Source organism: Ascaphus truei, chromosome 13 (assembly GCF_040206685.1).
Source record: "Ascaphus truei isolate aAscTru1 chromosome 13, aAscTru1.hap1, whole genome shotgun sequence".
NCBI lineage: Eukaryota > Metazoa > Chordata > Amphibia > Anura > Ascaphidae > Ascaphus > Ascaphus truei.
The window spans coordinates 35,508,057-35,532,827 of NC_134495.1; the positions used below are offsets into that span (position 1 = coordinate 35,508,057).

Here is a 24,771-nt window from a genome sequence, read left to right on the forward strand (position 1 = left end):
TGCCCTGTCCCGTTTTCTGCTCTCTCTGCCCGTCCTGTTCTCTGCTCTCTGCCCGTCCTGTTCTCTGCTCTCTCCGTCCCATTCTCTGCGCTCTGCCCTGTCCCATTCTCTGCTCTCTCTGCCCTGTCCCGTTTTCTGCTCTCTGCCCTGTCCCGTTCTCGGCTCTCTTTGCCCTGTCCCGTTCTCTGCTCTCTCTGCCCTGTCCCATTCTCTGCTCTGCCTGTCCTATTCTCTGCTCTCTGCCCTCCTGTTCTCTGCTCTCTGACCCCGTCCTGATCTCTGCCCTGTCCCGTTTTCGGTTCTCCCTCTCTGCCCTGTCCCGTTCTCTGCTCTCTCTGCCTGTCCCGTTCTCTGCCCCTGTCCCGTTCTCTGCTCCGTCCCGTTCTCTGCTCTCTCTGCCTGTCCCGTTCTCTGCCCCTGTCCCGTTCTCTGCTCCGTCCCGTTCTCTGCTCTCTCGCTATGTCACATCCCGTTCTCTGCTCTCAACCCGACCCGTTCTCTGCTCTCTCTGCCCCGTCCCATTCTCTGCTCTCTCTGCCCCTGTCCTGTTCTCTGTCCCGTTCTCTGCTCTCTCTCTGCCCCTGTCCTGTTCTCTGTCCCGTTCTCTGCCCCGTCCCGTTCTCTGCTCTCTCTGCCCCTGTCCTGTTCTCTGCTCTCTGTCCTGTCCTGTTCTCTGCCCGTCCCGTTCTCTGCCCCGTCCCGTTCTCTGTTCTTTCTCTCTGCCCCTGTCCTGTTCTCTCTGTCCCATTCTCTGCCCTGTCCTGTTCTCTGCCCCTGTCCTGTACTCTGCTCTCTCTACCCGACCCGTTTTCTGCCCCGTCCTGTTCTCGGCTCTCTCTCTGCCCGACCTGTTTTCTGCTCTCTGCCCTGTCACATTCTCTGCTCTCTCTGCCTGTCCTGTTCTCTGCTCTCTGCCCTGTCCCGTTCTCTGCCCCGTCCTGTTCTCTGTCATTCTGCCCCGTCCTGTTCTCTGCTCTCTGCCCTGTCCCGTTCTCTACTCTCTCTCTGCCCCGTCCCGTTCTCTGCTCTCTGCCCCTGTCCCGTTCTCTACTCTCTGCCCCGTCCCGTTCTCTGCTCTCTCTGCCCCGTCCCGTTCTCTGCTCTCTCACTATGTCCCATCCCGTTCTCTACTCTCTCAAACCGACCCGTTCTCTGCTCTCTCTCTGCCCCGTCCCATTCTCTGCGCTCTCTCTGCCCCGTCCCGTTCTCTGCTCTCTCTCTGCCCCGTCCCGTTCTCTGCTCTCTCTCTGCCCCGTCCCGTTCTCTGCTCTCTCTCTGCCCCGTCCCATTCTCTGCTCTCTCTGTCCCGTTCTCTCCCCTGTCCATTCTCTACTCTCGCTGCCACATCCCGTTCTCTGTGCTCTTTTGCCATGTCCCATTCTCTGCTCTTTGCCCCGTCCTGTTCTCTGCTCACTCTCCCCTGTCCCATTCTCTACTCTCTCTCTCTGCCCCGTCCTCTTCTCTGTGCTCTCTGCCCCGTCCTCTTCTCTGTGCTCTCTGCCCATCCCGTTCTCTGTGCTCTCTTCCTGCCCTGTCCCGTTCTCTCTCTCTGACATGTCCCCTTCTCTGCTCTCTCTCTGCCCTGTCCCATTCTCTGCTCTCTCTGCCCTGTCCCGTTCTCTACTCTCTCTCTCTCTGCCCTGTCCCGTTCTCTGCACCCTCTCTCTTTTGTCGGTCTCTTTGCTTCTGTCGTTCCCCCATTACTGCGTACAGAGCGCTGCCCACCACTGTCACTGACCCCCCACCTGACACAGCATAGAGAAGATGGTGACTGCCCAATATTCCTCACGTGGGCTAATCTGTGACACCCCCACACCCACGCACTTTCTGCTATACATGCATCCTCTGGGAAGATAAATGCATCAGCACACAATTTGGGGTCACATTAGTGGGACTGGCAGCAGTAGCACAAATCAGCTCTCAGCTGCAAAACCGGGCTGGATTCAAGAGTAATTATAGCCAACATTCTGGCTTCTAACGCTTCTTTTGGGGGCTCCCCGGCTCCCTTTTTATCTTGGAATGGCCATGTTGGTCCCATTGCATCCTGGGATATAAAGGATTGGGGTTTAGAAACAATATAAGGAGCTCTGATTCATTCATCCTCCCAACAAAATACTTCAATTATTAGGCAAGGTTTTACATCAGAGAGTAACAGCCCTAGTAACAGAGCATGAGAAGCATATAGTATTGGACCATATTAATACCGGAGGTTACAGCCATAAGAGAGATACGTGCCATGATAATGTGTCCCCAAGACCATACCATGGGCTCCATATAACTCGCACCCCGATATCACACCCTGACGCTAACGCAGCCAAAAAGAGCACAACGTGACATATCTGGGACTCGCCCGCATCCCCTCAGATAAGCTCCTGTACACCCCGACATCCGTGCTCTCTCCCGATTCATCGGGGCGCCGGTACCAGCTCGGGCGTAAGACTCGGAGTTAACTCGTCATTCCCGTCAATGGGAGTTAACGCCGGCTCAAGTCCGCCGACCAGTACCGTGGGTGACCCTTGTTTCTTTCCTCTGTCGCCCTGTTTTCTGCAAACGTGTGTTCGTCTGTTTAGGGGGGAGGAGGTAGAAAGTGGCATACAGTATATACACTGACACTGAGTATAACACATACAGATCGGGCCTTGCACTCCGATTGGCGAAACATTCAGGGGGCAGCTGCCCGTTTCTCTGCACCAAAGCCACGGGACCCAAAAAACGAACACCGAGCCATTCTTCAAAAGCACGCGAGGCAAAGACAGCACAAATACCCCCGGAAACTGCCCCAACCACAGCGTGTCGCAGCCGGCTCCTAGTGTCCGAGGTGCATACGCACTACGCTCAAGCTTCTACCTGTGTCCCTCACCCTCTGTCTCATGGGAGCAGCAGCAAAGTCGCCAATGGGGGGTCGTCGCATGCGGAGAGTTTAAGGATTTTTTCAGAGTGATGTATAAATGGTTACAAAAAACAAAACAAATACCATAAAAAAACGAAGATAAAATGTTATTGCTTTGTGTCGTCTATAAATCTGCCCCTATCCCCTCGCTGAGCCGCAGCGGGCGGTTGGAAGCAACCCAACAAATCCGGTGCTCAAGGCTATTGACTTGAATGGCATTGAGTGCCGGATCGGGCGCCAAGCCTCACATCGGACCCACCGCAGGGTTACACAGAAGGGATAATGGGCCGATGGAGGCTGGCCCTCCCACTGCAGGGTGACACAGGCAGAAAGGATTATGGGCCATGTGGGCTGGCCCTCCCACTGCAGGGTGACACAGGCAGAAAGGATTATGGGCCATGTGGGCTGGCCCTCCCACTGCAGGGTGACACAGGCAGAAAGGATTATGGGCCATGTGGGCTGGCCCTCCCACTGCAGGGTGACACAGGCAGAAAGGATTATGGGCCATGTGGGCTGGCCCTCCCACTGCAGGGTGACACAGGCAGAAAGGATTATGGGCCATGTGGGCTGGCCCTCCCACTGCAGGGTGACACAGGTAGAAGGGATTATGGGAAAATAGAGTCTGGCCCTCCCACTGCAGGGTGACAGGTAGAAGGGATTATGGGCCATGTAGGCTGGCCCTCCCACTGCAGGGTGACACAGGTAGAAGGGATTATGGGCCATGTGGGCTGGCCCTCCCACTGCAAGGTGACACAGGTAGAAGGGACTATGGGAAAATAGAGTCTGGCCCTCCCACTGCAGGGTGACACAGGTAGAAGGGATTATGGGCCATGTGGGCTGGCCCTCCCACTGCAGGGTGACACAGGTAGACGGGATTATGGGAAAATAGAGTCTGGCCCTCCCACTGCAGGGTGACACAGGTAGACGGGATTATGGGAAAATAGAGTCTGGCCCTCCCACTGCAGGGTGACAGGCAGAAAGGATTATGGGATATGGAAAATAGCTGAAGCGCTCAAATGCAGGTATATCTCAAAATGATAATAATCCAGACCACTGTACCAGGGTACTAACAATTGATATAGTACCTATTGTGTCATATAATGGGTACTATCCTCCTGTCTTCAGGAGAAAGGATTATGGGCCATGGAGACTAGCCCTCCCACTGCACGGTGACCATGACCCGATGCATTATGGCGGCGTTGAAAGATCTCTCACCGTTCTTTCGTGTCCTCCTTCGCTGGTGGCCTCGCTGGGGTCCCCGCTTGTTGATCTCTCCATAATACGGAACGGGTCTCTCCTCTGCTGGTACATGTGCTGACAGACAGTGATGCACACGCACGCCAGCAGTGACACCCAGGCACGTGCCTGGCACACGTAACAGACATGACAGGTGCACTGTGATATGATGTAGGTGGCACAGCCAAGCAACATTAAAAGATGGGCAGAGGGGCATCGGGGTGCCAGGCTCTCCTATCTCTCTCGTGTGTCGTCTCCTTTCTCGCAATCAATTTTCTGCGCGCTCTCTCACGCGCTCTCTGTGCCACACACAAAGGTACCCAGGTGCCAGCTCGGAGGGAGCCGTTTCTGTGCCAACTTCTCCGCCAGCCTCTGTATCTCTGCCAACTCCCAATCTCTACCCTCTCCCACCCTTTGCCCATTTCCCTCTCTGCCCGTCTCTCTCATGCGTCGTCTCGTTCCCCATCCCTCTGTCTCTGCCCCACGCTCGCTCTCTCTCTCTGCTGCTGCCAGGCTCTCTGCCCGGGTTACGTGCACGCAGGGCGCACACACACACGCAGACGCGAACACATGAACACGCACACAGATGGTCAATGCCCACAGCTGCCAGTCAACACCTCAGGGAGCTGAATGAGTTAAGGGGGGGGGATGTATGGTTGTGTATTGGGGGTGGGTGGGGGGGAGTCTGATTTCCCAATGGTGGAGGCATTTGCTTCTCTCTGCGCACTCTCTCCACGCTCAGGCACTGCGCTCTCTCTGTTGTCTCTTGCAGTCTGTCATCTTGAGAAGGAGGTGCCAGTTGGCTCGGTGCCACTCACATTGCACCACGGACTGCCCCCCCCCCCCCTCCCATCATCTTACCACGCAGTATTAATTAGCCAGAGAATTCATTATACTCGCAAATCCTAATTAACACGGACGGCCTAAGGGGAATTGGCCAATGCGTGCGCGGCAGGGAAGGGGTTATCCATCGCTCTACGGCTCTCCGTATACAAGCACCAAGGGGCATCTGTACTATAGGTGTGTGGCACTGGGGGAGGGGGGAGCCCTCTTCTGCGTGCCTTATTACGGAGATATTGGCTAAATGCAAAGCCAGAGAGCAGCAGCCACTGTTGGGGTTGTGGGTAGAGGGAAGCGGATGTGAGACAGTGCCATCTACAGGGGAAAGAGAGGCACTGCCCCATGTGATAACCCACATGGAATGAGGGCTGAGAGGTGTGCACGTGGCTGCACGTGGAACGCATGCGCGTTCACGTCGGCGCCGCCGGCACCCATGTTTGCGAATGCGCTTTGTGGCTTCCCGCAGTGTCCCACAAACTCGCCCAAGTCAGAGGGGGTCATTAGTAAAAACATCTTTATTCAAAGTTCCCCCCCCATCCTGCCACCCGTGGGGTGAGTGCGTGGGACCCCCCGCTCCACACCCCTCCTCCGCTCCCCATTTATCTGCGTGGTATCCTGTGTGTGAGACATATCTGTGTAACATTATATCTCAGCGTGACACTGTGCGTGGCACTGTATGTGCCTGAGACCCAGTGTCTGCGTGTCATGCTGTATGTGCGTGTGACACTGTCTATATGTTCTTGTGACACCCCCCAGTGTGTCACTCATGTTTCCCTCCTGTGACCCCACCCCGTGTCGGTCCGATCAGTGGCCCCCACGTATCCCTCCGATCATTGCCCTCACTCCAAACGTGTCCCTCCGATTAGTGGTCCCCCATGAGTCTCTCCGATCACTGCCCCCCATGTGTACCTCCGATAACTGCCCTGGCATGTGCCCCTCCAATCACTGCCCTCCCAAACGTGTCCCTCCGATTAGTAGCCCCCCCCACGTGTCCCTCCGTACATTGGCCCCACCACATATCTCTCCGATCACTGCCACCCCCACGTCTCTCTCCAATCAGTGGCCCCACCACGTGTCTCTCCGATCACTGCCTTCCGCACGTGTCCCTCCGATGACTGTCTCCCCCCCACACGTGTCCCTCCAGTGACTGTCTCCCCCCCACACGTGTCCCTCCGATCCGTGGCCCCGGTATCTTGCCGGTCACTGCCAGGTCTCCGCCGGAAAGTCGCTGATTTCACACATTTCCTGAACGGAATTCTCATTGCGAGAGAAAGAGAGACGGAGACGCATCCGGAGGGGGATCTAATGGGGGGGGGGGGGGGAGGAGAGGGAGGGAGAGGGGCAAGGGGGAGGGGGGGAGGAGAGGGGGAGGAGTGGTAAGGGGGAGAGGGTGGGGGGGGAGAAGGGGAAGCGAGAGAGGGGATGGGTAGGGGAGAGGGGTAAGGGGGAGAGGGGGAGGGGCAAGCGGGATAGGGAGAGAATGGGTAAGAAGGGGGAGAGGAAGAGGACATAGAATGACAGAAAGAGTTGTTATTTACTTGGTGATATACAGAATGCTTTTATCTCTCCCCCCCACCTCTCCACCCCCCTATCCCCACCCTCCTCCAACACCCTCACTCCACCCTCCCCCCATCCCTCCCTCTCCTCCTCTCCACCCTCCCACCCCTCTCCACCCCCTTCTCTCCTCCTCCTCTTTCGACCTCTCCTCCTCCTCTTTCCACCCCTCCTCTCTCCACAGTCCTCACATCCCCACTCCCTCTCCTCCCACCCCCACCCCCTCTCCTCTCTCCACCCTCCCTTTCATCACCCCTCCATTCTCACCACCCCTCCCCTCTCCACCCCCTCCTCCACCACTTCTCTCCTCCTCTTTCCACCCTCCCTCCTCTCTCGCTCCCCCCTTCCTTCTCTGCTTTCTCCCCTCCACCACCTCCTCCTCCACTCCCACCCTACTCCTCTCTCCCCATGGCCCGGTGGTACCTTCTGAGGATTCAGGACCCGAATGGTCTGCGTGACGGACCCTCCCCCCAGGGCAGCGAGTGAGGAGCCGCTGGGAGCTTGAAGCTGGATCTGCACACTCTGAAACACGCACAGAACACGCTATCACATGGGGAGTGGAGATAACGCAACCCCCGGGGAGTTCTAATCCAGAGATAACCCAACCCCGGGAGTTCTAATCCAGAGATAACCCAACCCCCGGGGAGTTCTAATCCAGAGATAACCCAACCCCGGGGAGTTCTAATCCAGAGATAACCCAACCCCGGGGAGTTCTAATCCAGAGATAACCCAACCCCCCAAACCCCCCGCCGGGGAGTTCTTACCCAGAGATAACCTCACCCCCCCCCCCGCCGGGGAGTTCAAATCTGGAGATAACCCAACCCGGGGAGTTCTAATCCGGAGATAACCCAACCCCTGGGGAGTTCTAATCTAGAGATAACCAACCCCGGGGAGTTCTAATCCAGAGATAACCTAACCCCAGGGAGTTCTAATCCACAGATAACCCAACCCCTGGGAGATCTAATCCAGAGATAACCCAACCCCTGGGGAGTTCTAATCCAGAGATAACCTAACCCCTGGGGAGTTCTAATCCAGAGACAACCCAACCCCGGGGAGTTCTAATCCAGAGATAATCCAACCCTGGGGAGTTCTAATCCAAAAATAACCCAACCCTGGGGAGTTCTAATCCAAAAATAACCCAACCCTGGGGAGTTCTAATCTAGAGATAACCAACCCCGGGGAGTTCTAATCCAGAGATAACCTAACCCCAGGGAGTTCTAATCCACAGATAACCCAACCCCTGGGAGATCTAATCCAGAGATAACCCAACCCCTGGGGAGTTCTAATCCAGAGATAACCTAACCCCTGGGGAGTTCTAATCCAGAGACAACCCAACCCCGGGGAGTTCTAATCCAGAGATAACCCAACCCTGGGGAGTTCTAATCCAAAAATAACCCAACCCTGGGGAGTTCTAATCCAAAAATAACCCAACCCTGGGGAGTTCTAATCTAGAGATAACCAACCCCGGGGAGTTCTAATCCAGAGATAACCTAACCCCAGGGAGTTCTAATCCACAGATAACCCAACCCCTGGGAGATCTAATCCAGAGATAACCCAACCCCTGGGGAGTTCTAATCCAGAGATAACCTAACCCCTGGGGAGTTCTAATCCAGAGACAACCCAACCCGGGGAGTTCTAATCCAGAGATAACCCAACCCTGGGGAGTTCTAATCCAGAGATAACCCAACCCTGGGGAGTTCTAATCCAAAAATAACCCAACCCTGGGGAGTTCGAATCCAAAAATAACCAACCCCGGGGAGTTCTAATCCAGTGATAACCCAACCCTGGGGAGTTCTAATCCAGAGATAACTCAACCCCGGGGAGTTCTAATCTGGAGATAACCCAACCCCTGGGAGTTCTAATCCAGAGATAACCCAACCCCTGGGAGTTCTAATCCAGAGATAACCCAACCCCGGGGAGTTCTAATCTGGAGACAACCCAACCCCTGGGGAGATCTAATCCAGAGATAACGCAACCCTGGGAGTTCTAATCCAGAGATAACCTAACCCCGGGAGTTCTAATCCAGAGATAACCCAACCCCGGGAGTTCTAATCCAGAGATAACCCAACCCTGGGGTGTTCTAATCCAGAGATAACCCAACCCCGGGAGTTCTAATCCAGAGATATCCCAACCCCGGGGAGTTCTAATCCAGAGATAACCCAACCCCAGGGAGTTCTAGTCCAGAGATAACCCAACCCTGGGGTGTTCTAATCCAGAGATAACCCAACCCCAGGAGTTCTAATCCAGAGATATCCCAACCCCGGGGAGTTCTAATCCAGAGATAACCAACCCCGGGGAGATCTAATCCGGAGATAACCCAACCCTGGGGTGTTCTAATCCGGAGATAACCCAACCCCGGGGAGATCTAATCCGGAGATAACCCAACCCCGGGGAGATCTAATCTGGAGATAACCCAACCCCCGGAGAGTTCTAATCCGGAGATAACCTAAACTTCCCCCCCCCACCGGGGAGTTCTAATCTGGAGATAACCCAACCCCTGGGGAGTTCTAATCCAGAGATAACCCAACCCCGGGGAGTTCTAATCCAGAGATAACCAACCCCTGGGGAGTTCTAATCCAGAGATAACCCAACCCCCGGGGAGATCTAATCCAGAGATAACCCAACCCCCGGGGAGTTCTAATCCAGAGATAACCCAACCCCCGGGGAGTTCTAATCCAGAGATAACCCAACCCCCGGGGAGATCTAATCCAGAGATAACCAACCCCGGGGAGTTCTAATCCAGAGATAACCCAACCCCCGGGGAGTTCTAATCTGGAGATAACCCAACCCCCGGGGAGTTCTAATCCGGAGATAACATCTCCCCCTCCCCCCCCCCCCCGGCTGACCTTGGGTGCAGCCGCCTGGAGCTGAAAGTCGGTGATGTCGCCGGTGGAGGAGTTGGTGGCGCAGGAAGTGATGATGAGGAGGGCGGGGCTGGAGGGCGGGCGCAGGAAGGAGAACTTCACGTGAATGCCGCCATTATTATATACAACCAGAGGAGGCAGCTCTGCGGGGGAGAGTATATATGTGTGGGTGTGTAATATATATATATACAACCAGAGGAGGCAGCTCTGCGGGGAGAGTATATATGTGTGGGTGTGTAATATATATATATACAACCAGAGGAGGCAGCTCTGCGGGGAGAGTATATACTGTATGTGTGGGGGTGTAATATATATATATACAACCAGAAGAGGCAGCTCTGCGGGGAGAGTATATATGTGTGGGTGTGTAATATATATATATACAACCAGAGGAGGCAGCTCTGCGGGGAGAGTATATATGTGTGGGGGTGTAATATATATATATACAACCAGAGGAGGCAGCTCTGCGGGGAGAGTATATACTGTATGTGTGGGGGTGTAATATATATATATACAACCAGAAGAGGCAGCTCTGCGGGGAGAGTATATACTGTATGTGTGGGGGTGTAATATATATATATACAACCAGAGGAGGCAGCTCTGCGGGGAGAGTATATATGTGTGGGGGTGTAATATATATATATACAACCAGAGGAGGCAGCTCTGCGGGGAGAGTATATACTGTATGTGTGGGGGTGTAATATATATATATACAACCAGAAGAGGCAGCTCTGCGGGGAGAGTATATACTGTATGTGTGGGGGTGTAATATATATATATACTAGCTGTACCCGGCGTCATTTACGGTAATAAGGTTAATAATGAAACATTCCTCTTTGCTTTCACCCCTCCCTGTAACACTTCGCCGTCTCTCGTCCCCTCTTCCCCACCTTACTCTCTCCTCCATCATGCCATGCTCCTCCTCCTCTCCTCCTCTCCCCCCTCCATCATGCCATGCTCCTCCTCCTCTCCTCCTCTCCCCCCTCCATCATGCCATGCTCCTCCTCCTCTCCTCCTCTCCCCCCTCCATCATGCCATGCTCCTCCTCCTCTCCTCCTCTCCCCCCTCCATCATGCCATGCTCCTCCTCCTCTCCTCCTCTCCCCCCTCCATCGTGTCCTGCTCCTCCTTGCTCTCTCCTCCTCTCCCCCCCCATCGTGTCCTGCTCCTCCTTGCTCTCTCCTCCTCTCCCCCCTCCATCGTGTCCTGCTCCTCCTTGCTCTCTCCTCTCCCCCCCCATCATGTCCTGCTCCTCCTTGCTCTCTCCTCCTCTCCCCCCCCCCCATCATGTCCTGCTCCTCCTCCTCTCTGTAAGGAATCGGGGAACACGTCCTCTGCGACGTGTTCCCTCCTTACCTGCTGCTACTCAGCCCTCCATCTTGGCACCAGCGCGTGTGCGTGCACCCCCGCTCTGTTTACAGAGCACGCACGCACGCATGCGCAGCTCTTCTAGAGTTGCCTCGGAGCGTAGCCCCGCCCCCCGGATGCACTGCGCGTGAGTGGCGCGTTCACGTGATGACGTGCACCGCTCCCCAGCTGCGCGGCAAGTAATCAGTCTGCCACTTGTCTCCTGTGCCTATCACGGCTTCCGCTGGGGCCGCGCCTCCGCTCCGCCCCCTGTCCTATTGGCTGCTATACCATTTATATACCCTGCTCGCACTCTGAAGCATTGCTCAGCATAATCCATTGTAGCCTTGTGTGCCTCACAGTTCTGTTGAGCTCAGCTCTTGTCCAGTCTTGTCTTGCAGTTTGTCTCCTCGTGTACCGACCCGGCTTGTTAGTGGAACCCCTCTGGATATCGACCTCGGCTTACCCTTGACGCCGTTTACCTCTCCAACCCAAGACCACGGCTACACGGACTTCGACGATTCTCAACTCTCCAATCCCAGGCCACGGCTTAACGGACTTCAACTACGCTGCTCTCTATAACCCAAGACCCCGGCGAGTATACGGACTAACCCACTCTCTCCTACCCAGACCCGGCTACGCTGACAATCCGCCTTCCAGCCACGCCTCCGCTACTGTCGGTGCGTGGTTTCATACCTTCCCACCTCAGTACCGGGGTCTTGTCTTGTTTGTGGATAGCGCGAGCGTTACAGTATGCTGAGCTCAACAAACATAGACCCCCTGAGGTGGGCCAAGCCCTGTCCTCTATCTCTGAGCACTTTCAGTATTTGGACAACCAAGTTGCGTCCCTGACTCAAAAGATAGCCACAGTCTCGCTTCAGCAATCCCAGTCCAGAATCCTTAGACCCGCTACCTTGTCCTCTTCCTCCACGTAGGCAAACGTACCTCTGGAACCGCGTCTTCCCACTCTCAACCGATATGCGGGTGATCCCCATGGCTGCAGAGGTTTCCTCAACCAATGTGACATTCAGTTCGAGCTAACTCCTTCTCGCTTCTCTTCTGACAGGACTAAGGTGGCGTACATTATCGCTTTACTGACCGGAGACGCATTGGCGTGGGCTTCTCCCATCTGGGAGCTGAGACCTGAACTTACCCAAGACTTCACAAGTTTCAAAAGAGAGTTCAAACAGGTTTTTGACACCCCTGGCCGTAGGATTACCGCTGCTTCTTCCTTGTTTCACATTTCTCAGGGTCGCAGATCAGTTGCAAGATAGCCCTGGAATTTCGAACCATCGCCGCAGAGACGGTTGGAACGATGAGGCCATATCAGCGGCCTTCTGGCAAGGACTCTCCGAGACACTGAAAAATGAGCTGCCGCTCAGGAAAGACCCCCTGCGCTTGAGGATCTTATTGCCGTATGTATCAGGGTGGATCAACGCCTCCAAGAAAGGCGGGTTGAAAGCCACCGTCCACGGACTCTCACTTCTATTACTCCTCTCCGCAGTTCTTCTCCTACCGCTTTCCCAGCTCTTGAGGCTCCAGAACCCATGCAGTTGGGTAGTCACCAACTCTCGCCTTTGGAGAGACAACGCCGGAGGAATGAGGGTCTGTGTCTCTACTATGGACTGACAGGACATCTGGTGCATCGCTGTCCCACGAAGCCGGGAAACGCCAGCGCCCAATAAGGTATGAGGGGATCTCATTGGGTACCATTTCCTCCTTCACCTCTATGAAGAAAACCCTGCCAAAAAGAATTATGTTCCCAATCTTTCGAGAGTCCTGACTTCTGAATCTCTGCTTCCGCATTCATTGACTCCGGGTCTGTGGGAAATTTTGTGGATCAAGATTTCGCTACCAAACATGGGATTCCTTTGGTAAATAAGTCCGTACCTGTCGGTCTCGAGGCCATTGATGGATGTCCTCTCCAACCAGCCTTCATATCTTTGGAGACACCAACCCTTTCGATCTCCACGAAGGATGGACACAAGTAAAAGATCTCTCTGGACGTAATTCACTCTCCGTCAGAGCAGGTAATTCTGGGCCTACCTTGGCTCCAACAAAATAATCCTCTTATAGACTGGAGTACCAAGAAACCTATACGATGGGATACGTCCCTTAAAGAACTTTCTTCCTCTCCAGTGCAAATTCTCGCTGGTCTAGAGACCATCTCACCTGCTAAGCCCTCTCTACCCGAAGTATATGTAGAATTCCTGGACGTTTTCGACAAAGTCTGTTCTGAGGTTCTTCCCCCTCATCGTCCCTTTGATTGCCCCATTGACCTTCTGCCTGGCGCCACTCTTCCTAAGGCCAGATCCTATCCTTTGTCCCTTCCAGAAACAAAGGCCATGTCCGAATATATTTAGGAGAACTTAAAGAAGGGCTTCATCAGAAATTCTACTTCCCCTGCTGGGGCTGGGTTCTTTTTCGTTAAGAAGGATGGGTCCCTTCGGCCATGCATAGACTACAGAGGCCTTAACAAGATTACCCTAAAGAACCGCTACCCATTGCCTCTCATCTCAGAACTTTTTGATCGTTTGCAGGGAGCGACTACTTTTTCTAAACTCGATCTCCGCAGGGCTTACAATCTCATATGCATAAGACAAGGGGACGAATGGAAGACGGCCTTTAACACCCGGGACGGCCACTACGAATATTTAGTTATGTCTTTTGGACTATGTAATGCACCAGCGGTCTTTCAGGAGTTTGTGAATGAGATTTTTCGTGATGTCCTAAATACAGCTCAACCCCGTTATAACGTGATCCGTTACAACGCGGATCCGCTTATAACGCGATGTAAGGATGGCTCCCAATTTTCGTATTTATGAATACTTTACAACACGATTATTGGTGTCTTAAATACTTTATTGTACAATGCATCCAATTGTACATTATTTCTAACGCGATCCGCTTATAACGCGATGTGATTCTTTGGACCCCAAGCACAGCGTTATAAGGGGGGTTGAGCTGTACTTTCATTATTGTATATCTCGACGACATTCTTATTTTTTCAAAATCCATATCCGAACATATCCAGAACACCAAGCTAGTTCTCTCTCGCCTTCGCGAGAATCACCTCTATGCCAAGATGGACAAATATATGTTTCACCAAACCTCGATCTCCTCCTTAGGTTCTATCATTTCTGACGAGGGATTCACCATGGACCCGGGGAAACTTAAAGCAGTTCTAAATTGGCCCCAGACCTCTTCTCTTAAAGCAATCCAATGATTCCTTGGCTTCGCCAATTATTACCGGAAGTTTATCCGTAATTTTCCCGCTGCCGTGGCTCCTATCACCGCTCTGACAAAGAAAGGCGCGGCTACTTCTTCCTGGCCCGCTGAAGCATGCCAGGCCTGCGAATCCCTTAAGAAGGCTTTTGTCTCCGCTCCCATCTTACGCCATCCTGATCCTACTCTCCCTTTCACTTTAGAGGTAGACGCTTCGGATATTGGAGCAGGAGCCATACTCTCACAGAGACAAAACCCCCAGGATAAATTACACCCCTGTGGGTTCTTTTCGAAAAAATTCTCCTCCGCAGAGCAAAACTACGACGTTGGTAACAGAGAGCTTCTGGCCATCAAACGTGCCCTGGAAGAATGGAGACACCTCCTGGGGGGTACTGAAAATCCCATCTCATGGACCACAAAAATGTATTGTATATTGAGGGCGCTCGTCGCCTCGGTTCTCGTCAGGCCCGCTGGGCTCTCTTCTTCTCAAGATTCAATTACATTATATCCTACATTCCCGGTACCAAGAATCTCAAAGCCAATGCTTTATCTCGTCAATTTGTCAGTGAAGATAAATCTGAGGGTATTCCAAGGAACATTCTTCCTTCTAAATATATCATTTCTGCGAATTCTTTTGATGTAATGGATCAGATATTGGAGACTCAGACGCAAATTCCCGAGGGTATGGAGGTGCCAGAGGGTTGCTTGTATGCCGCTCCGCAGTTCCACCACAAAATCCTTGAGTGGGGTCACTCTTCTTGGTCAGCAGGTCACCCGGGTACCAAGAGGTTCCACTCTATAGTATCGGACCGCGGTTCACAGTTCGTCTCGAAATTTTGGCGTGCCTTCGCCCAAAGATTGGATATTTTACTTTTTTCTTCTGGGTATCATCCCCAAACCAACGGTAAGACGGAGAGGACAAACCAATCCTTTGAGCAGTATCTCAGATGCTTTATCTCCGACGCACATGATAACTGAGTAGACCTCCTTCCATGGGCCGAATTCGCACACAACTCACTCAGAAACGAGTCCACCCAGGAGTCGCCCTTTTTTTGTAAACTATGGGTTTCACCCAGCTCGACTTCCTCCCTAGTTCCGGCGGCTGATGCCGGTGTAAATGCGCTTTAGAACTCCTGGAGAAGAATTCAACAAACTCTTCAGCAGGCAGTCCTTAGACAGAAGAAGCAGGTGGATCGACATCGCCGAGAGACACCTACATTCAGGCCAGGAGACAAAGTGTGGCTTTCTGCAAAGAATATAAGACTGAAGACGCCTACGATGAACTTGGCTCCAAGGTTCTTGGGTCTGTTCACCATCATTGAACGAGTCATTCCTGTGGCATACCGCCTACAACTACCCCAATCTATGAAGATCCCATCAGTCTTCCACGTCTCACTGTTGAAACCCGTCTTTCAAAGTCCTCAGTTTCCGGACGTCTCTCCAAGACTGCCACCGGTCATTGTACAGGGACAGGAGGAATTCGAGATCCGGTCAATAATTGATTCCAGATTCTCCAGAGGAACTGTCCAATTCTTGGTACACTGGAAGGGTTTTGGACACGAAGAACGCTCCTGGGTATCTCAGCATCAGATCCATTTTCCCGGCCTGTTAAGGCACTTCCCTGCCAGGTTCCCGCACAAGCCTTATGGGAATCGTCCTGAGGCCGATCCTCAAGGGGGGGTACTGTAAGGAATCAGGGAACATGTCCTTTGCGACATGTTCCCTCCTTACCTGCTGCTACTCAGCCATCCGTCTTGGCACAAGCGCGTGCGCGCACCCCCGCTCTGTTTACAGAGCGCGCACATGCGCAACTCTTCCGCCCCCCCGGATGTACTGCGCGTCAGTGGCGCGTTCACGTGACGACGTGCACCGCTCCCCAGCTGCGCGGCAAGTAATCAGTCTGGCACTTGTCTCCTGTGCCTTTCACGGCTTCCGCTGGGGCCGCGCCTCCGCTCCGCCCCCTGTCCTATTGGCTGCTATACCATTTATAAACCTTGCTCGCACTCTGAACCATTGCTCAGCATAATCTATTGAGCCTTGTGTGCCTCACAGTTCTGTTGTGCCCAGCTCTTGTCCGTGTAAGGAATCCGCTCCTGGGTTTGGCTGAAACCCATTCTTTACAGAACTATGCAGTTTCTAGACAACTCCCCCTTGAATCTGCAATCAATATCACCTGTGCCTGCAATTACTGCCTCCTGTACAGCTCTGTCTCTGTGCTCCGTCATTGGAGGAATTCCCTCACACCCGTCCTTTGATTGGCTCCCTGCCCTTCTTATACTGGGCTCTCCCATTTCCTCATTGCTGAACATAGACTTTCTCAAGTAACTGTGCTTGCCACAGCACCTCTGTTTGGCCTGCCTTGGCCTTCTTGCCATAGCTCCCAGTTTCTGGCAGACTTCGCCGCGCTGAAGCGGTTATACTGAAGCCCTCAGTGTTTCTTGTCCTGTCTGCAGTTCCAGTTCCCAGTGACCTTCCAGTGGCCTCCACCACTCTCAGCTGTACCAGGCTAGGGAGAGCTGTTCTGTGCTGAAGCGCTGGATCCTCTGTGCTATTCCTTCTGCAATCTTCCTGCTTCCAGTAGCCTCCACTACTCACAGCTGTACCCGGCTAGGGGGAGCTGTTCTGAAGCACTGGATCCCCAGTTCCAGTTTCCTGCTCTCTACGCTGAAGCGGCGTAGTTCCAGTTTCCTGCTCTCTACGCTGAAACGGTAGTTGCAGTTTCCTGCTCCCTATGCTGAAGCGACTTCAACCAAGATCTCCTGATGATGACCTTAGCTCGTGACCGCGACCTCTGCTCCTGTGCCGCCTGCCCTGACCCTGGCTTGTCTACCGATTACCCTGGCTTCTCCAGTCCTGACCCGGCTACGTTTGACCACGGAATTCGCAACCCGGATCCGGCTTCGTGGTCTAAGGTCGGTGTATATCTATCCCCACCTCAGCCCCGCGGTCCGGTCCAGGTTTGTGGTGAGCATAACCGTTACAGTCCAGTCTTGTCTTGCAGTTTGTCTCCTCGTGTACCGACCCGGCTTGTTAGTGGAACCCCTCTGGATATCGACCCCGGCTTACCCTCGACTACGTTTACCTCTCCAACCCAAGACCACGGCTACACGGACTTCGACGATTCTCAACTCTCCAATCCCAGACCACGGCTTAACGGACTTCAACTACGCTGCTCTCTATAACCCAAGACCCCGGCGAGTATACGGACTAACCCACTCTCTCCTACCCAGACCAGCTACGCTGACAATCCGCCTTCCAGCCACGCCTCCGCTACTGTCGGTGCGTGGTTTCATACCTTCCCACCTCAGTACCGGGGTCTTGTCTTGTTTGTGGGTAGCGCGAGCGTTACACTCTCCCCCGTCCATCGTGTCCTGCTCCTCCTTGCTTTCTCCTCCTCTCCCCCCTCCATCGTGTCCTGCTCCTCCTTGCTTTCTTCTCCTCTCCCCCCTCCATCGTGTCCTGCTCCTCCTTGCTTTCTCCTCCTCTCCCCCCTCCATCGTGTCCTGCTCCTCCTTGCTCCCTCCTCCTCTCCCCTCCATCGTGTCCTGCTCCTCCTTGCTCCCTCCTCCTCTCCCCTCCATCGTGTCCTGCTCCTCCTTGCTCTCTCCTCTTCTCCCCTCCATCGTGTCCTGCTCCTCCTTGCTCTCTCCTCTTCTCCCCTCCATCGTATCCTGCTCCTCCTTGCTCTCTCCTCTTCTCCCCTCCATCGTGTTCTGCTCCTCCTTGCTTTCTCCTCTTCTCCCCTCCATCGTGTCCTGCTCCTCCTTGCTTTCTCCTCCTCTCCCCCCTCCACCGTGTTCTGCTCCTCCTTACTGTCTCCTCCTCTCCCCTCCATCATGCCCTGCTCACCTTTGCTGTCTCTCCTCCCCTCTCTTTGCTCTCCCTCCTTTAGGCTGCGGCAGGAGGGCACGCGCGGCGCCATCACAGCTGTGCCTCTACGAGGGCGCGAACGCGTGCGGGAGCAGAGGCGCCGGTGCTCGCGATTCAGAAGGAAACGGAAACATTTGTTTTCACGCGCGGCGACCGGGTCACATGAGAGGGTCACCCAATGAGGGCGAACCAGCTCCGTGACGTCACAGAGACACGCCTCCCGTCTCCTCGGACACAGATCTCTCCTGCTGCAGGTGGCAGGGAAGCCGAGGGAACGCTTGCACCCTCTCCAGCGCTCACCATGGCCGCAGCGTTACTGTGTCTGCTCCTCTCCGTGCATACTACACTCCCTGCTCCTCTCCGTGCACACTACACTCCCTGCTCCTCTCCGTGCACACTACACTCCCTGCTCCTCTCCGTGCACACTACACTCCCTGCTCCTCTCCGTGCACACTACACTCCCTGCTCCTTTCCGTGCACACTACACTCCTTGCTCCTCTCCGTGCACACTACACTCCCTGCTCCTCTCTGTGCATACTACACTCCCTGCTCCTCTTTGTGCACACTACACTCCCTGCTCCTCTCTGTGCACACTACACTCCCTGCTCCTCTCCGTGCACACTACACTCCCTGCTCCTCTCCGTGCACACTACACTCCCTGCTCCTCTCCGTGCACACTACACTCCCTGCTCCTCTCCGTGCACACTACACTCCCTGCTCCTTTCCGTGCACACTACACTCCTTGCTCCTCTCCGTGCACACTACACTCCCTGCTCCTCTCTGTGCATACTACACTCCCTGCTCCTCTCTGTGCACACTACACTCCCTGCTCCTCTCTGTGCACACTACACTCCCTGCTCCTCTCCGTGCACACTACACTCCCTGCTCCTCTCCGTGCACACTACACTCCCTGCTCCTCTCCGTGCACACTACCCTCCCTGCTCCTCTCCGTGGATACTACACTCCCTGCTCCTCTCTGTGCATACTACACTTCCTGCTCCTCTCCGTGCACACTACCCTCCCTGCTCCTCTCTGTGCATACTATACTCCCTGCTCCTCTCCGTGCACACTACACTCCCTGCTCCTCTCTGTGCATACTACCCTCCCTGCTCCTCTCCGTGCACACTACCCTCCCTGCTCCTCTCTGTGCATACTACACTTCCTGCTCCTCTCCGTGCACGCTACACTCCCTGCTCCTCTCCATGCACGCTACACTCCCTGCTCCTCTCTGTGCACACTACACTCCCTGCTCCTCTCCGTGCACGCTACACTCCCTGCTGCTCTCTGTGCACGCTACACTCCCTGCTCCTCTCCATGCACACTACACTCCCTGCTCCCCTCCGTGCACACTACACTCCCTGCTCCTCTCCGTGCACGCTACATTCCCTGCTCCTCTCCGTGCACGCTACACTCCCTGCTCCTCTCCGTGCACACTACACTCCCTGCTCCTCTCCGTGCACGCTACACTCCCTGCTCCTCTCCGTGCACACTACACTCCCTGCTCCTCTCCGTGCACGCTACATTCCCTGCTCCTCTCCGTGCACGCTACACTCCCTGCTCCTCTCTGTGCATGCTACACTCCCTGCTCCTCTCCGTGCACACTACACTCCCTGCTCCTCTCCGTGCACACTACACTCCCTGCTCCTCTCCGTGCACAGTACACTCCCTGCTCCTCTCCGTGCATACTACACTCCCTGCTCCTCTCCGTGCACACTACACTCCCTGCTCCTCTCCGTGCATACTACACTCCCTGCTCCTCTCCGTGCACGCTACATTCCCTGCTCCTCTCTGTGCATACTACACTCCCTGCTCCTCTCCGTGCACACTACACTCCCTGCTCCTCTCCGTGCACACTACACTCCCTGCTCCTCTCCGTGCACACTACACTCCCTGCTCCTCTCCGTGCACACTACACTCCCTGCTCCTTTCCGTGCACACTACACTCCTTGCTCCTCTCCGTGCACACTACACTCCCTGCTCCTCTCTGTGCATACTACACTCCCTGCTCCTCTCTGTGCACACTACACTCCCTGCTCCTCTCTGTGCACACTACACTCCCTGCTCCTCTCCGTGCACACTACACTCCCTGCTCCTCTCCGTGCACACTACACTCCCTGCTCCTCTCCGTGCACACTACCCTCCCTGCTCCTCTCCGTGGATACTACACTCCCTGCTCCTCTCTGTGCATACTACACTTCCTGCTCCTCTCCGTGCACACTACCCTCCCTGCTCCTCTCTGTGCATACTATACTCCCTGCTCCTCTCCGTGCACACTACACTCCCTGCTCCTCTCTGTGCATACTACCCTCCCTGCTCCTCTCCGTGCACACTACCCTCCCTGCTCCTCTCTGTGCATACTACACTTCCTGCTCCTCTCCGTGCACGCTACACTCCCTGCTCCTCTCCATGCACGCTACACTCCCTGCTCCTCTCTGTGCACACTACACTCCCTGCTCCTCTCCGTGCACGCTACACTCCCTGCTGCTCTCTGTGCACGCTACACTCCCTGCTCCTCTCCATGCACACTACACTCCCTGCTCCCCTCCGTGCACACTACACTCCCTGCTCCTCTCCGTGCACGCTACATTCCCTGCTCCTCTCCGTGCACGCTACACTCCCTGCTCCTCTCCGTGCACACTACACTCCCTGCTCCTCTCCGTGCACGCTACACTCCCTGCTCCTCTCCGTGCACACTACACTCCCTGCTCCTCTCCGTGCACGCTACATTCCCTGCTCCTCTCCGTGCACGCTACACTCCCTGCTCCTCTCTGTGCATGCTACACTCCCTGCTCCTCTCCGTGCACACTACACTCCCTGCTCCTCTCCGTGCACACTACACTCCCTGCTCCTCTCCGTGCACAGTACACTCCCTGCTCCTCTCCGTGCATTCTACACTCCCTGCTCCTCTCCGTGCACACTACACTCCCTGCTCCTCTCCGTGCATACTACACTCCCTGCTCCTCTCCGTGCATACCACCCTCCCTGCTCCTCACCGTGCACGCTACACTCCCTGCTCCTCTCCTTGCACACTACACTCCCTGCTCCTCTCCGTGCACACTACACTCCCTGCTCCTCTCCGTGCATACTACACTCCCTGCTCCTCTCCGTGCATACTACACTCCCTGCTCCTCTCCGTGCATACTACACTCCCTGCTCCTCTCCGTGCATACTACACTCCCTGCTCCTCTCTGTGCATACTACACTCCCTGCTCCTCTCCGTGCATGCTACACTCCCTGCTCCTCTCCGTGCACGCTACACTCCCTGCTCCTCTCCGTGCATGCTACACTCCCTGCTCCTCTCCGTGCACGCTACACTCCCTGCTCCTCTCCGTGCACGCTACACTCCCTGCTACTCTCCGTGCATGCTACACTCCCTGCTCCTCTCCGTGCACGCTACACTCCCTGCTCCTCTCCGTGCATACTACACTCCCTGCTCCTCTCCGTGCACACTACACTCCCTGCTCCTCTCTGTGCATACTACACTCCCTGCTCCTCTCCGTGCACGCTACACTCCCTGCTCCTCACCGTGCACGCTACACTCCCTGCTCCTCTCCTTGCACACTACACTCCCTGCTCCTCTCCGTGCACACTACACTCCCTGCTCCTCTCCGTGCATACTACACTCCCTGCTCCTCTCCGTGCACACTACACTCCCTGCTCCTCTCCGTGCATACTACACTCCCTGCTCCTCTCCGTGCATACTACACTCCCTGCTCCTCTCTGTGCACACTACACTCCCTGCTCCTCTCCGTGCATACTACACTCCCTGCTCCTCTCCGTGCACACTACACTCCCTGCTCCTCTCCGTGCATACTACACTCCCTGCTCCTCTCCGTGCATACTACACTCCCTGCTCCTCTCCGTGCATACTACACTCCCTGCTCTTCTCCCTGCTCCTCTCCATGCACACTACACTCCCTGCTCCTCTCCGTGCACACTACACTCCCTGCTCCTCTCCGTGCATACTACACTCCCTGCTCCTCTCCGTGCACACTACACTCCCTGCTCCTCTCCGTGCACACTACACTCCCTGCTCCTCTCCGTGCACACTACACTCCCTGCTCCTCTCCGTGCATACTACACTCCCTGCTCCTCTCCGTGCACACTACACTCCCCGCTCCTCTCCGTGCATACTACACTCCCTGCTCCTCTCCGTGCATACTACACTCCCTGCTCTCCTACCCATCTCATCTGTCATCTTCACTGCCATTAAACCCCCCCCCCCCCCAATGTTCCTTGGTTGAGTCAGAGATATGTGCCGACATCCTTAGATGTGTATGTATGAAAGAATTTGTATATATTTTTATATATATATACAAATTAAAAAAAGCAACTCGCCCCCCCAAAAAGGCACTCGCGCGCCCCCCCCCCCAAAAAATTGTCTTATTGTAACCTCCCCTCCCTCTCTCACCCCCGCACTTTACCCGCTGGCGAGTCTCACCGGCACACACACGCGCGCACACACGCACACACACACACGCACACGCACACGCACACACACGCGCACACACACGCACACACACGCGCACACACACGCACACACGCACACACACGCACACACACGCGCACGCACACGCACACACACGCGCACGCACACACACACACACGCACGCACACACACGCACACACACACGCACACACGCACACACGCACACACGCACGCACACACGCGCGCACGCACACGCGCACACACACACGCACACACACGCGCACACATGCACACACGCGCACACACGCACACGCGTGCACACACACGCGCACACACGCACACACACACACACGCGCGCACACACACACGCACGCACACGCGCACACGCACGCACGCGCGCACGCACGCACACACACACACACACACACGCACATGCACACGCGCACACACACGCGCACACACACACGCACACACACACTCGGTGACTGTGTGTATATACCTGGGTTTGGGGGATCCCCTAGCAGTTCCAGCAGGCTGCCCCCGTTGGGGACACTTTGTGTCACAGTCGGGGGTCGGGCCGTCACTGATATCACCGGGAGATTGTTAGTCTCTTCCAACAGCCCCAGGAGATCTGTGACCTGCAGGAACACAAGCGGCCGATTAGAGTGTCAGCTCTTCAGCCTGGGACCCCAGAGCCTCGCTGGCAGTCACGTGTCCCCTCACCTCGCTGGGGGGGCGCACGGACATCTGGGACGTCACAGCCGGCTCCTTGTGTTCCCCATTGTCCTCCGCAGGGGGTCTCTCCACCATTGGCATCTTCTCCAAGATGGCCGCCCTGGTCAGGCGCAGAAGAGGGGAATCGTACTAAGAACGCAGCCAATGAGAAGGCTGCACGCCACATGTCATTACGCCGCTCTCTCTCCGCGCGTCGTTACGCCGCTCTCTCTCCGCGCGTCATTACGCCGCTCTCTCTCCGCGCGTCATTACACCGCTCTCTCTCCGCGCGTCATTACGCCGCTCTCTCTCCGCGCGTCGTTACGCCGCTCTCTCTCCGCGCGTCATTACACCGCTCTCTCTCCGCGCGTCATTACACCGCTCTCTCTCCGCGCGTCGTTACGCCGCTCTCTCTCTCCGCGCGTCATTACGCCGCTCTCTCTCCGCGCGTCATTACACCGCTCTCTCTCCGCGCGTCATTACGCCGCTCTCTCTCCGCGCGTCATTACGCCGCTCTCTCTCCGCGCGTCATTACGCCGCTCTCTCTCCGCGCGTCATTACGCTGCTCTCTCTCCGCGCGTCATTACGCTGCTCTCTCTCCGCGCGTCATTACGCTGCTCTCTCTCCGCGCGTCATTACGCCGCTCTCTCTCCGCGCGTCATTACGCCGCTCTCTCTCCGCGCGTCATTACGCTGCTCTCTCTCCGCGCATCATTACACATTTGCTGAATAACTGTACCAGAATATGCACGAGATATGACCCCTCCATGCCCGCCCCTCCGCCCCACCCCTCCCCCCCACCCCTCTCCCACCCCTCTCCCCCACCCCTCTCCCACCCCTCTCCCCTCTCCCCCGTGTGCGCAGGGGGCGGGTACCTCATGTGATCGTATTTCTTGAACAGCGCGTTGTACTCTGTCGCCCTCTGCTGCAGCTCCACATCATGACAGCTCCCGTATATAGAGACCACGCGCCGTATACGACTGCGAGGGACACAGGCGCGTGAGCTGTCAGCGCAGCCACCCATAGGGACGCGCCGATCACACGGGGGGGACACAGGGACATATACACACAGGGGGACACATACACACAGGGACATATACACACAGGGACACATACACACAGGGACACATACACACAGGGACATATACACACAGGGACACATACACTCAGGGACACAAATACACACAGGGACATATACACACAGGGACACATACACACAGGGACACATACACACAGGGACACATACACACAGGGACATATACACACAGGGACATATACACACAGGGACACATACACACAGGGACATATACACACAGGGACATATACACACAGGGACACATACACACAGGGACACATACACACAGGGACACAAATACACACAGGGACACAAATACACACAGGGACACAAATACACACAGGGACACATACACACAGGGACACACATACACACGGGGACACACATACACACAGGGACACATACACACAGGGACACATACACACAGGGACACAAAAACGCACAGGGACACAAATACACACAGGGACACACATACACACAGGGACACACATACACACAGGGACACAAAAACGCACAGGGACACAAAAACGCACAGGGACATATACACACAGGGACACATACACACAGGGACACATACACACAGGGACACATACACACAGGGACATATACACACAGGGACATATACACACAGGGACACATACACACAGGGACATATACACACAGGGACATATACACACAGGGACACATACACACAGGGACACATACACACAGGGACACAAATACACACAG

At 55.3% G+C, this 24,771-nt stretch overlaps 2 protein-coding genes across 9 annotated transcripts in view; one reads left to right on the top strand and one right to left on the bottom strand.

Moving 5' to 3' along the window:
• ZFHX2 (zinc finger homeobox 2) overlaps window positions 1-3,000 on the top strand; it is a 189,988-nt gene extending 186,988 nt beyond the window's left edge. For 5 of the 6 annotated variants that reach the window (XM_075569082.1, XM_075569084.1, XM_075569085.1 and 2 more), the window contains one exon: window positions 2,632-3,000. In XM_075569082.1, the coding sequence (XP_075425197.1) occupies window positions 2,632-2,810 (179 nt within the window). In that variant the 3' untranslated portion in view covers window positions 2,811-3,000. The remainder of the gene's footprint in view (window positions 1-2,631) is intronic. The other variant, XR_012787802.1, reaches the window with a different exon arrangement.
• A 2,530-nt stretch (window positions 3,001-5,530) lies between these two features.
• The window catches only part of AP1G2 (adaptor related protein complex 1 subunit gamma 2), a 58,941-nt gene continuing 39,700 nt past the window's right edge, over window positions 5,531-24,771 (bottom strand). For all 3 annotated transcript variants that reach the window (XM_075569088.1, XM_075569089.1, XM_075569090.1), the window contains exons 17-22: window positions 23,843-23,947; window positions 22,978-23,089; window positions 22,754-22,892; window positions 9,367-9,527; window positions 6,944-7,042; window positions 5,531-6,268 (exon numbers count right to left, since the gene is read on the bottom strand). In XM_075569088.1, coding sequence (XP_075425203.1) covers window positions 6,167-6,268; window positions 6,944-7,042; window positions 9,367-9,527; window positions 22,754-22,892; window positions 22,978-23,089; window positions 23,843-23,947 — 718 coding nt within the window. In that variant the 3' untranslated portion in view covers window positions 5,531-6,166. The remainder of the gene's footprint in view (window positions 6,269-6,943; window positions 7,043-9,366; window positions 9,528-22,753; window positions 22,893-22,977; window positions 23,090-23,842; window positions 23,948-24,771) is intronic.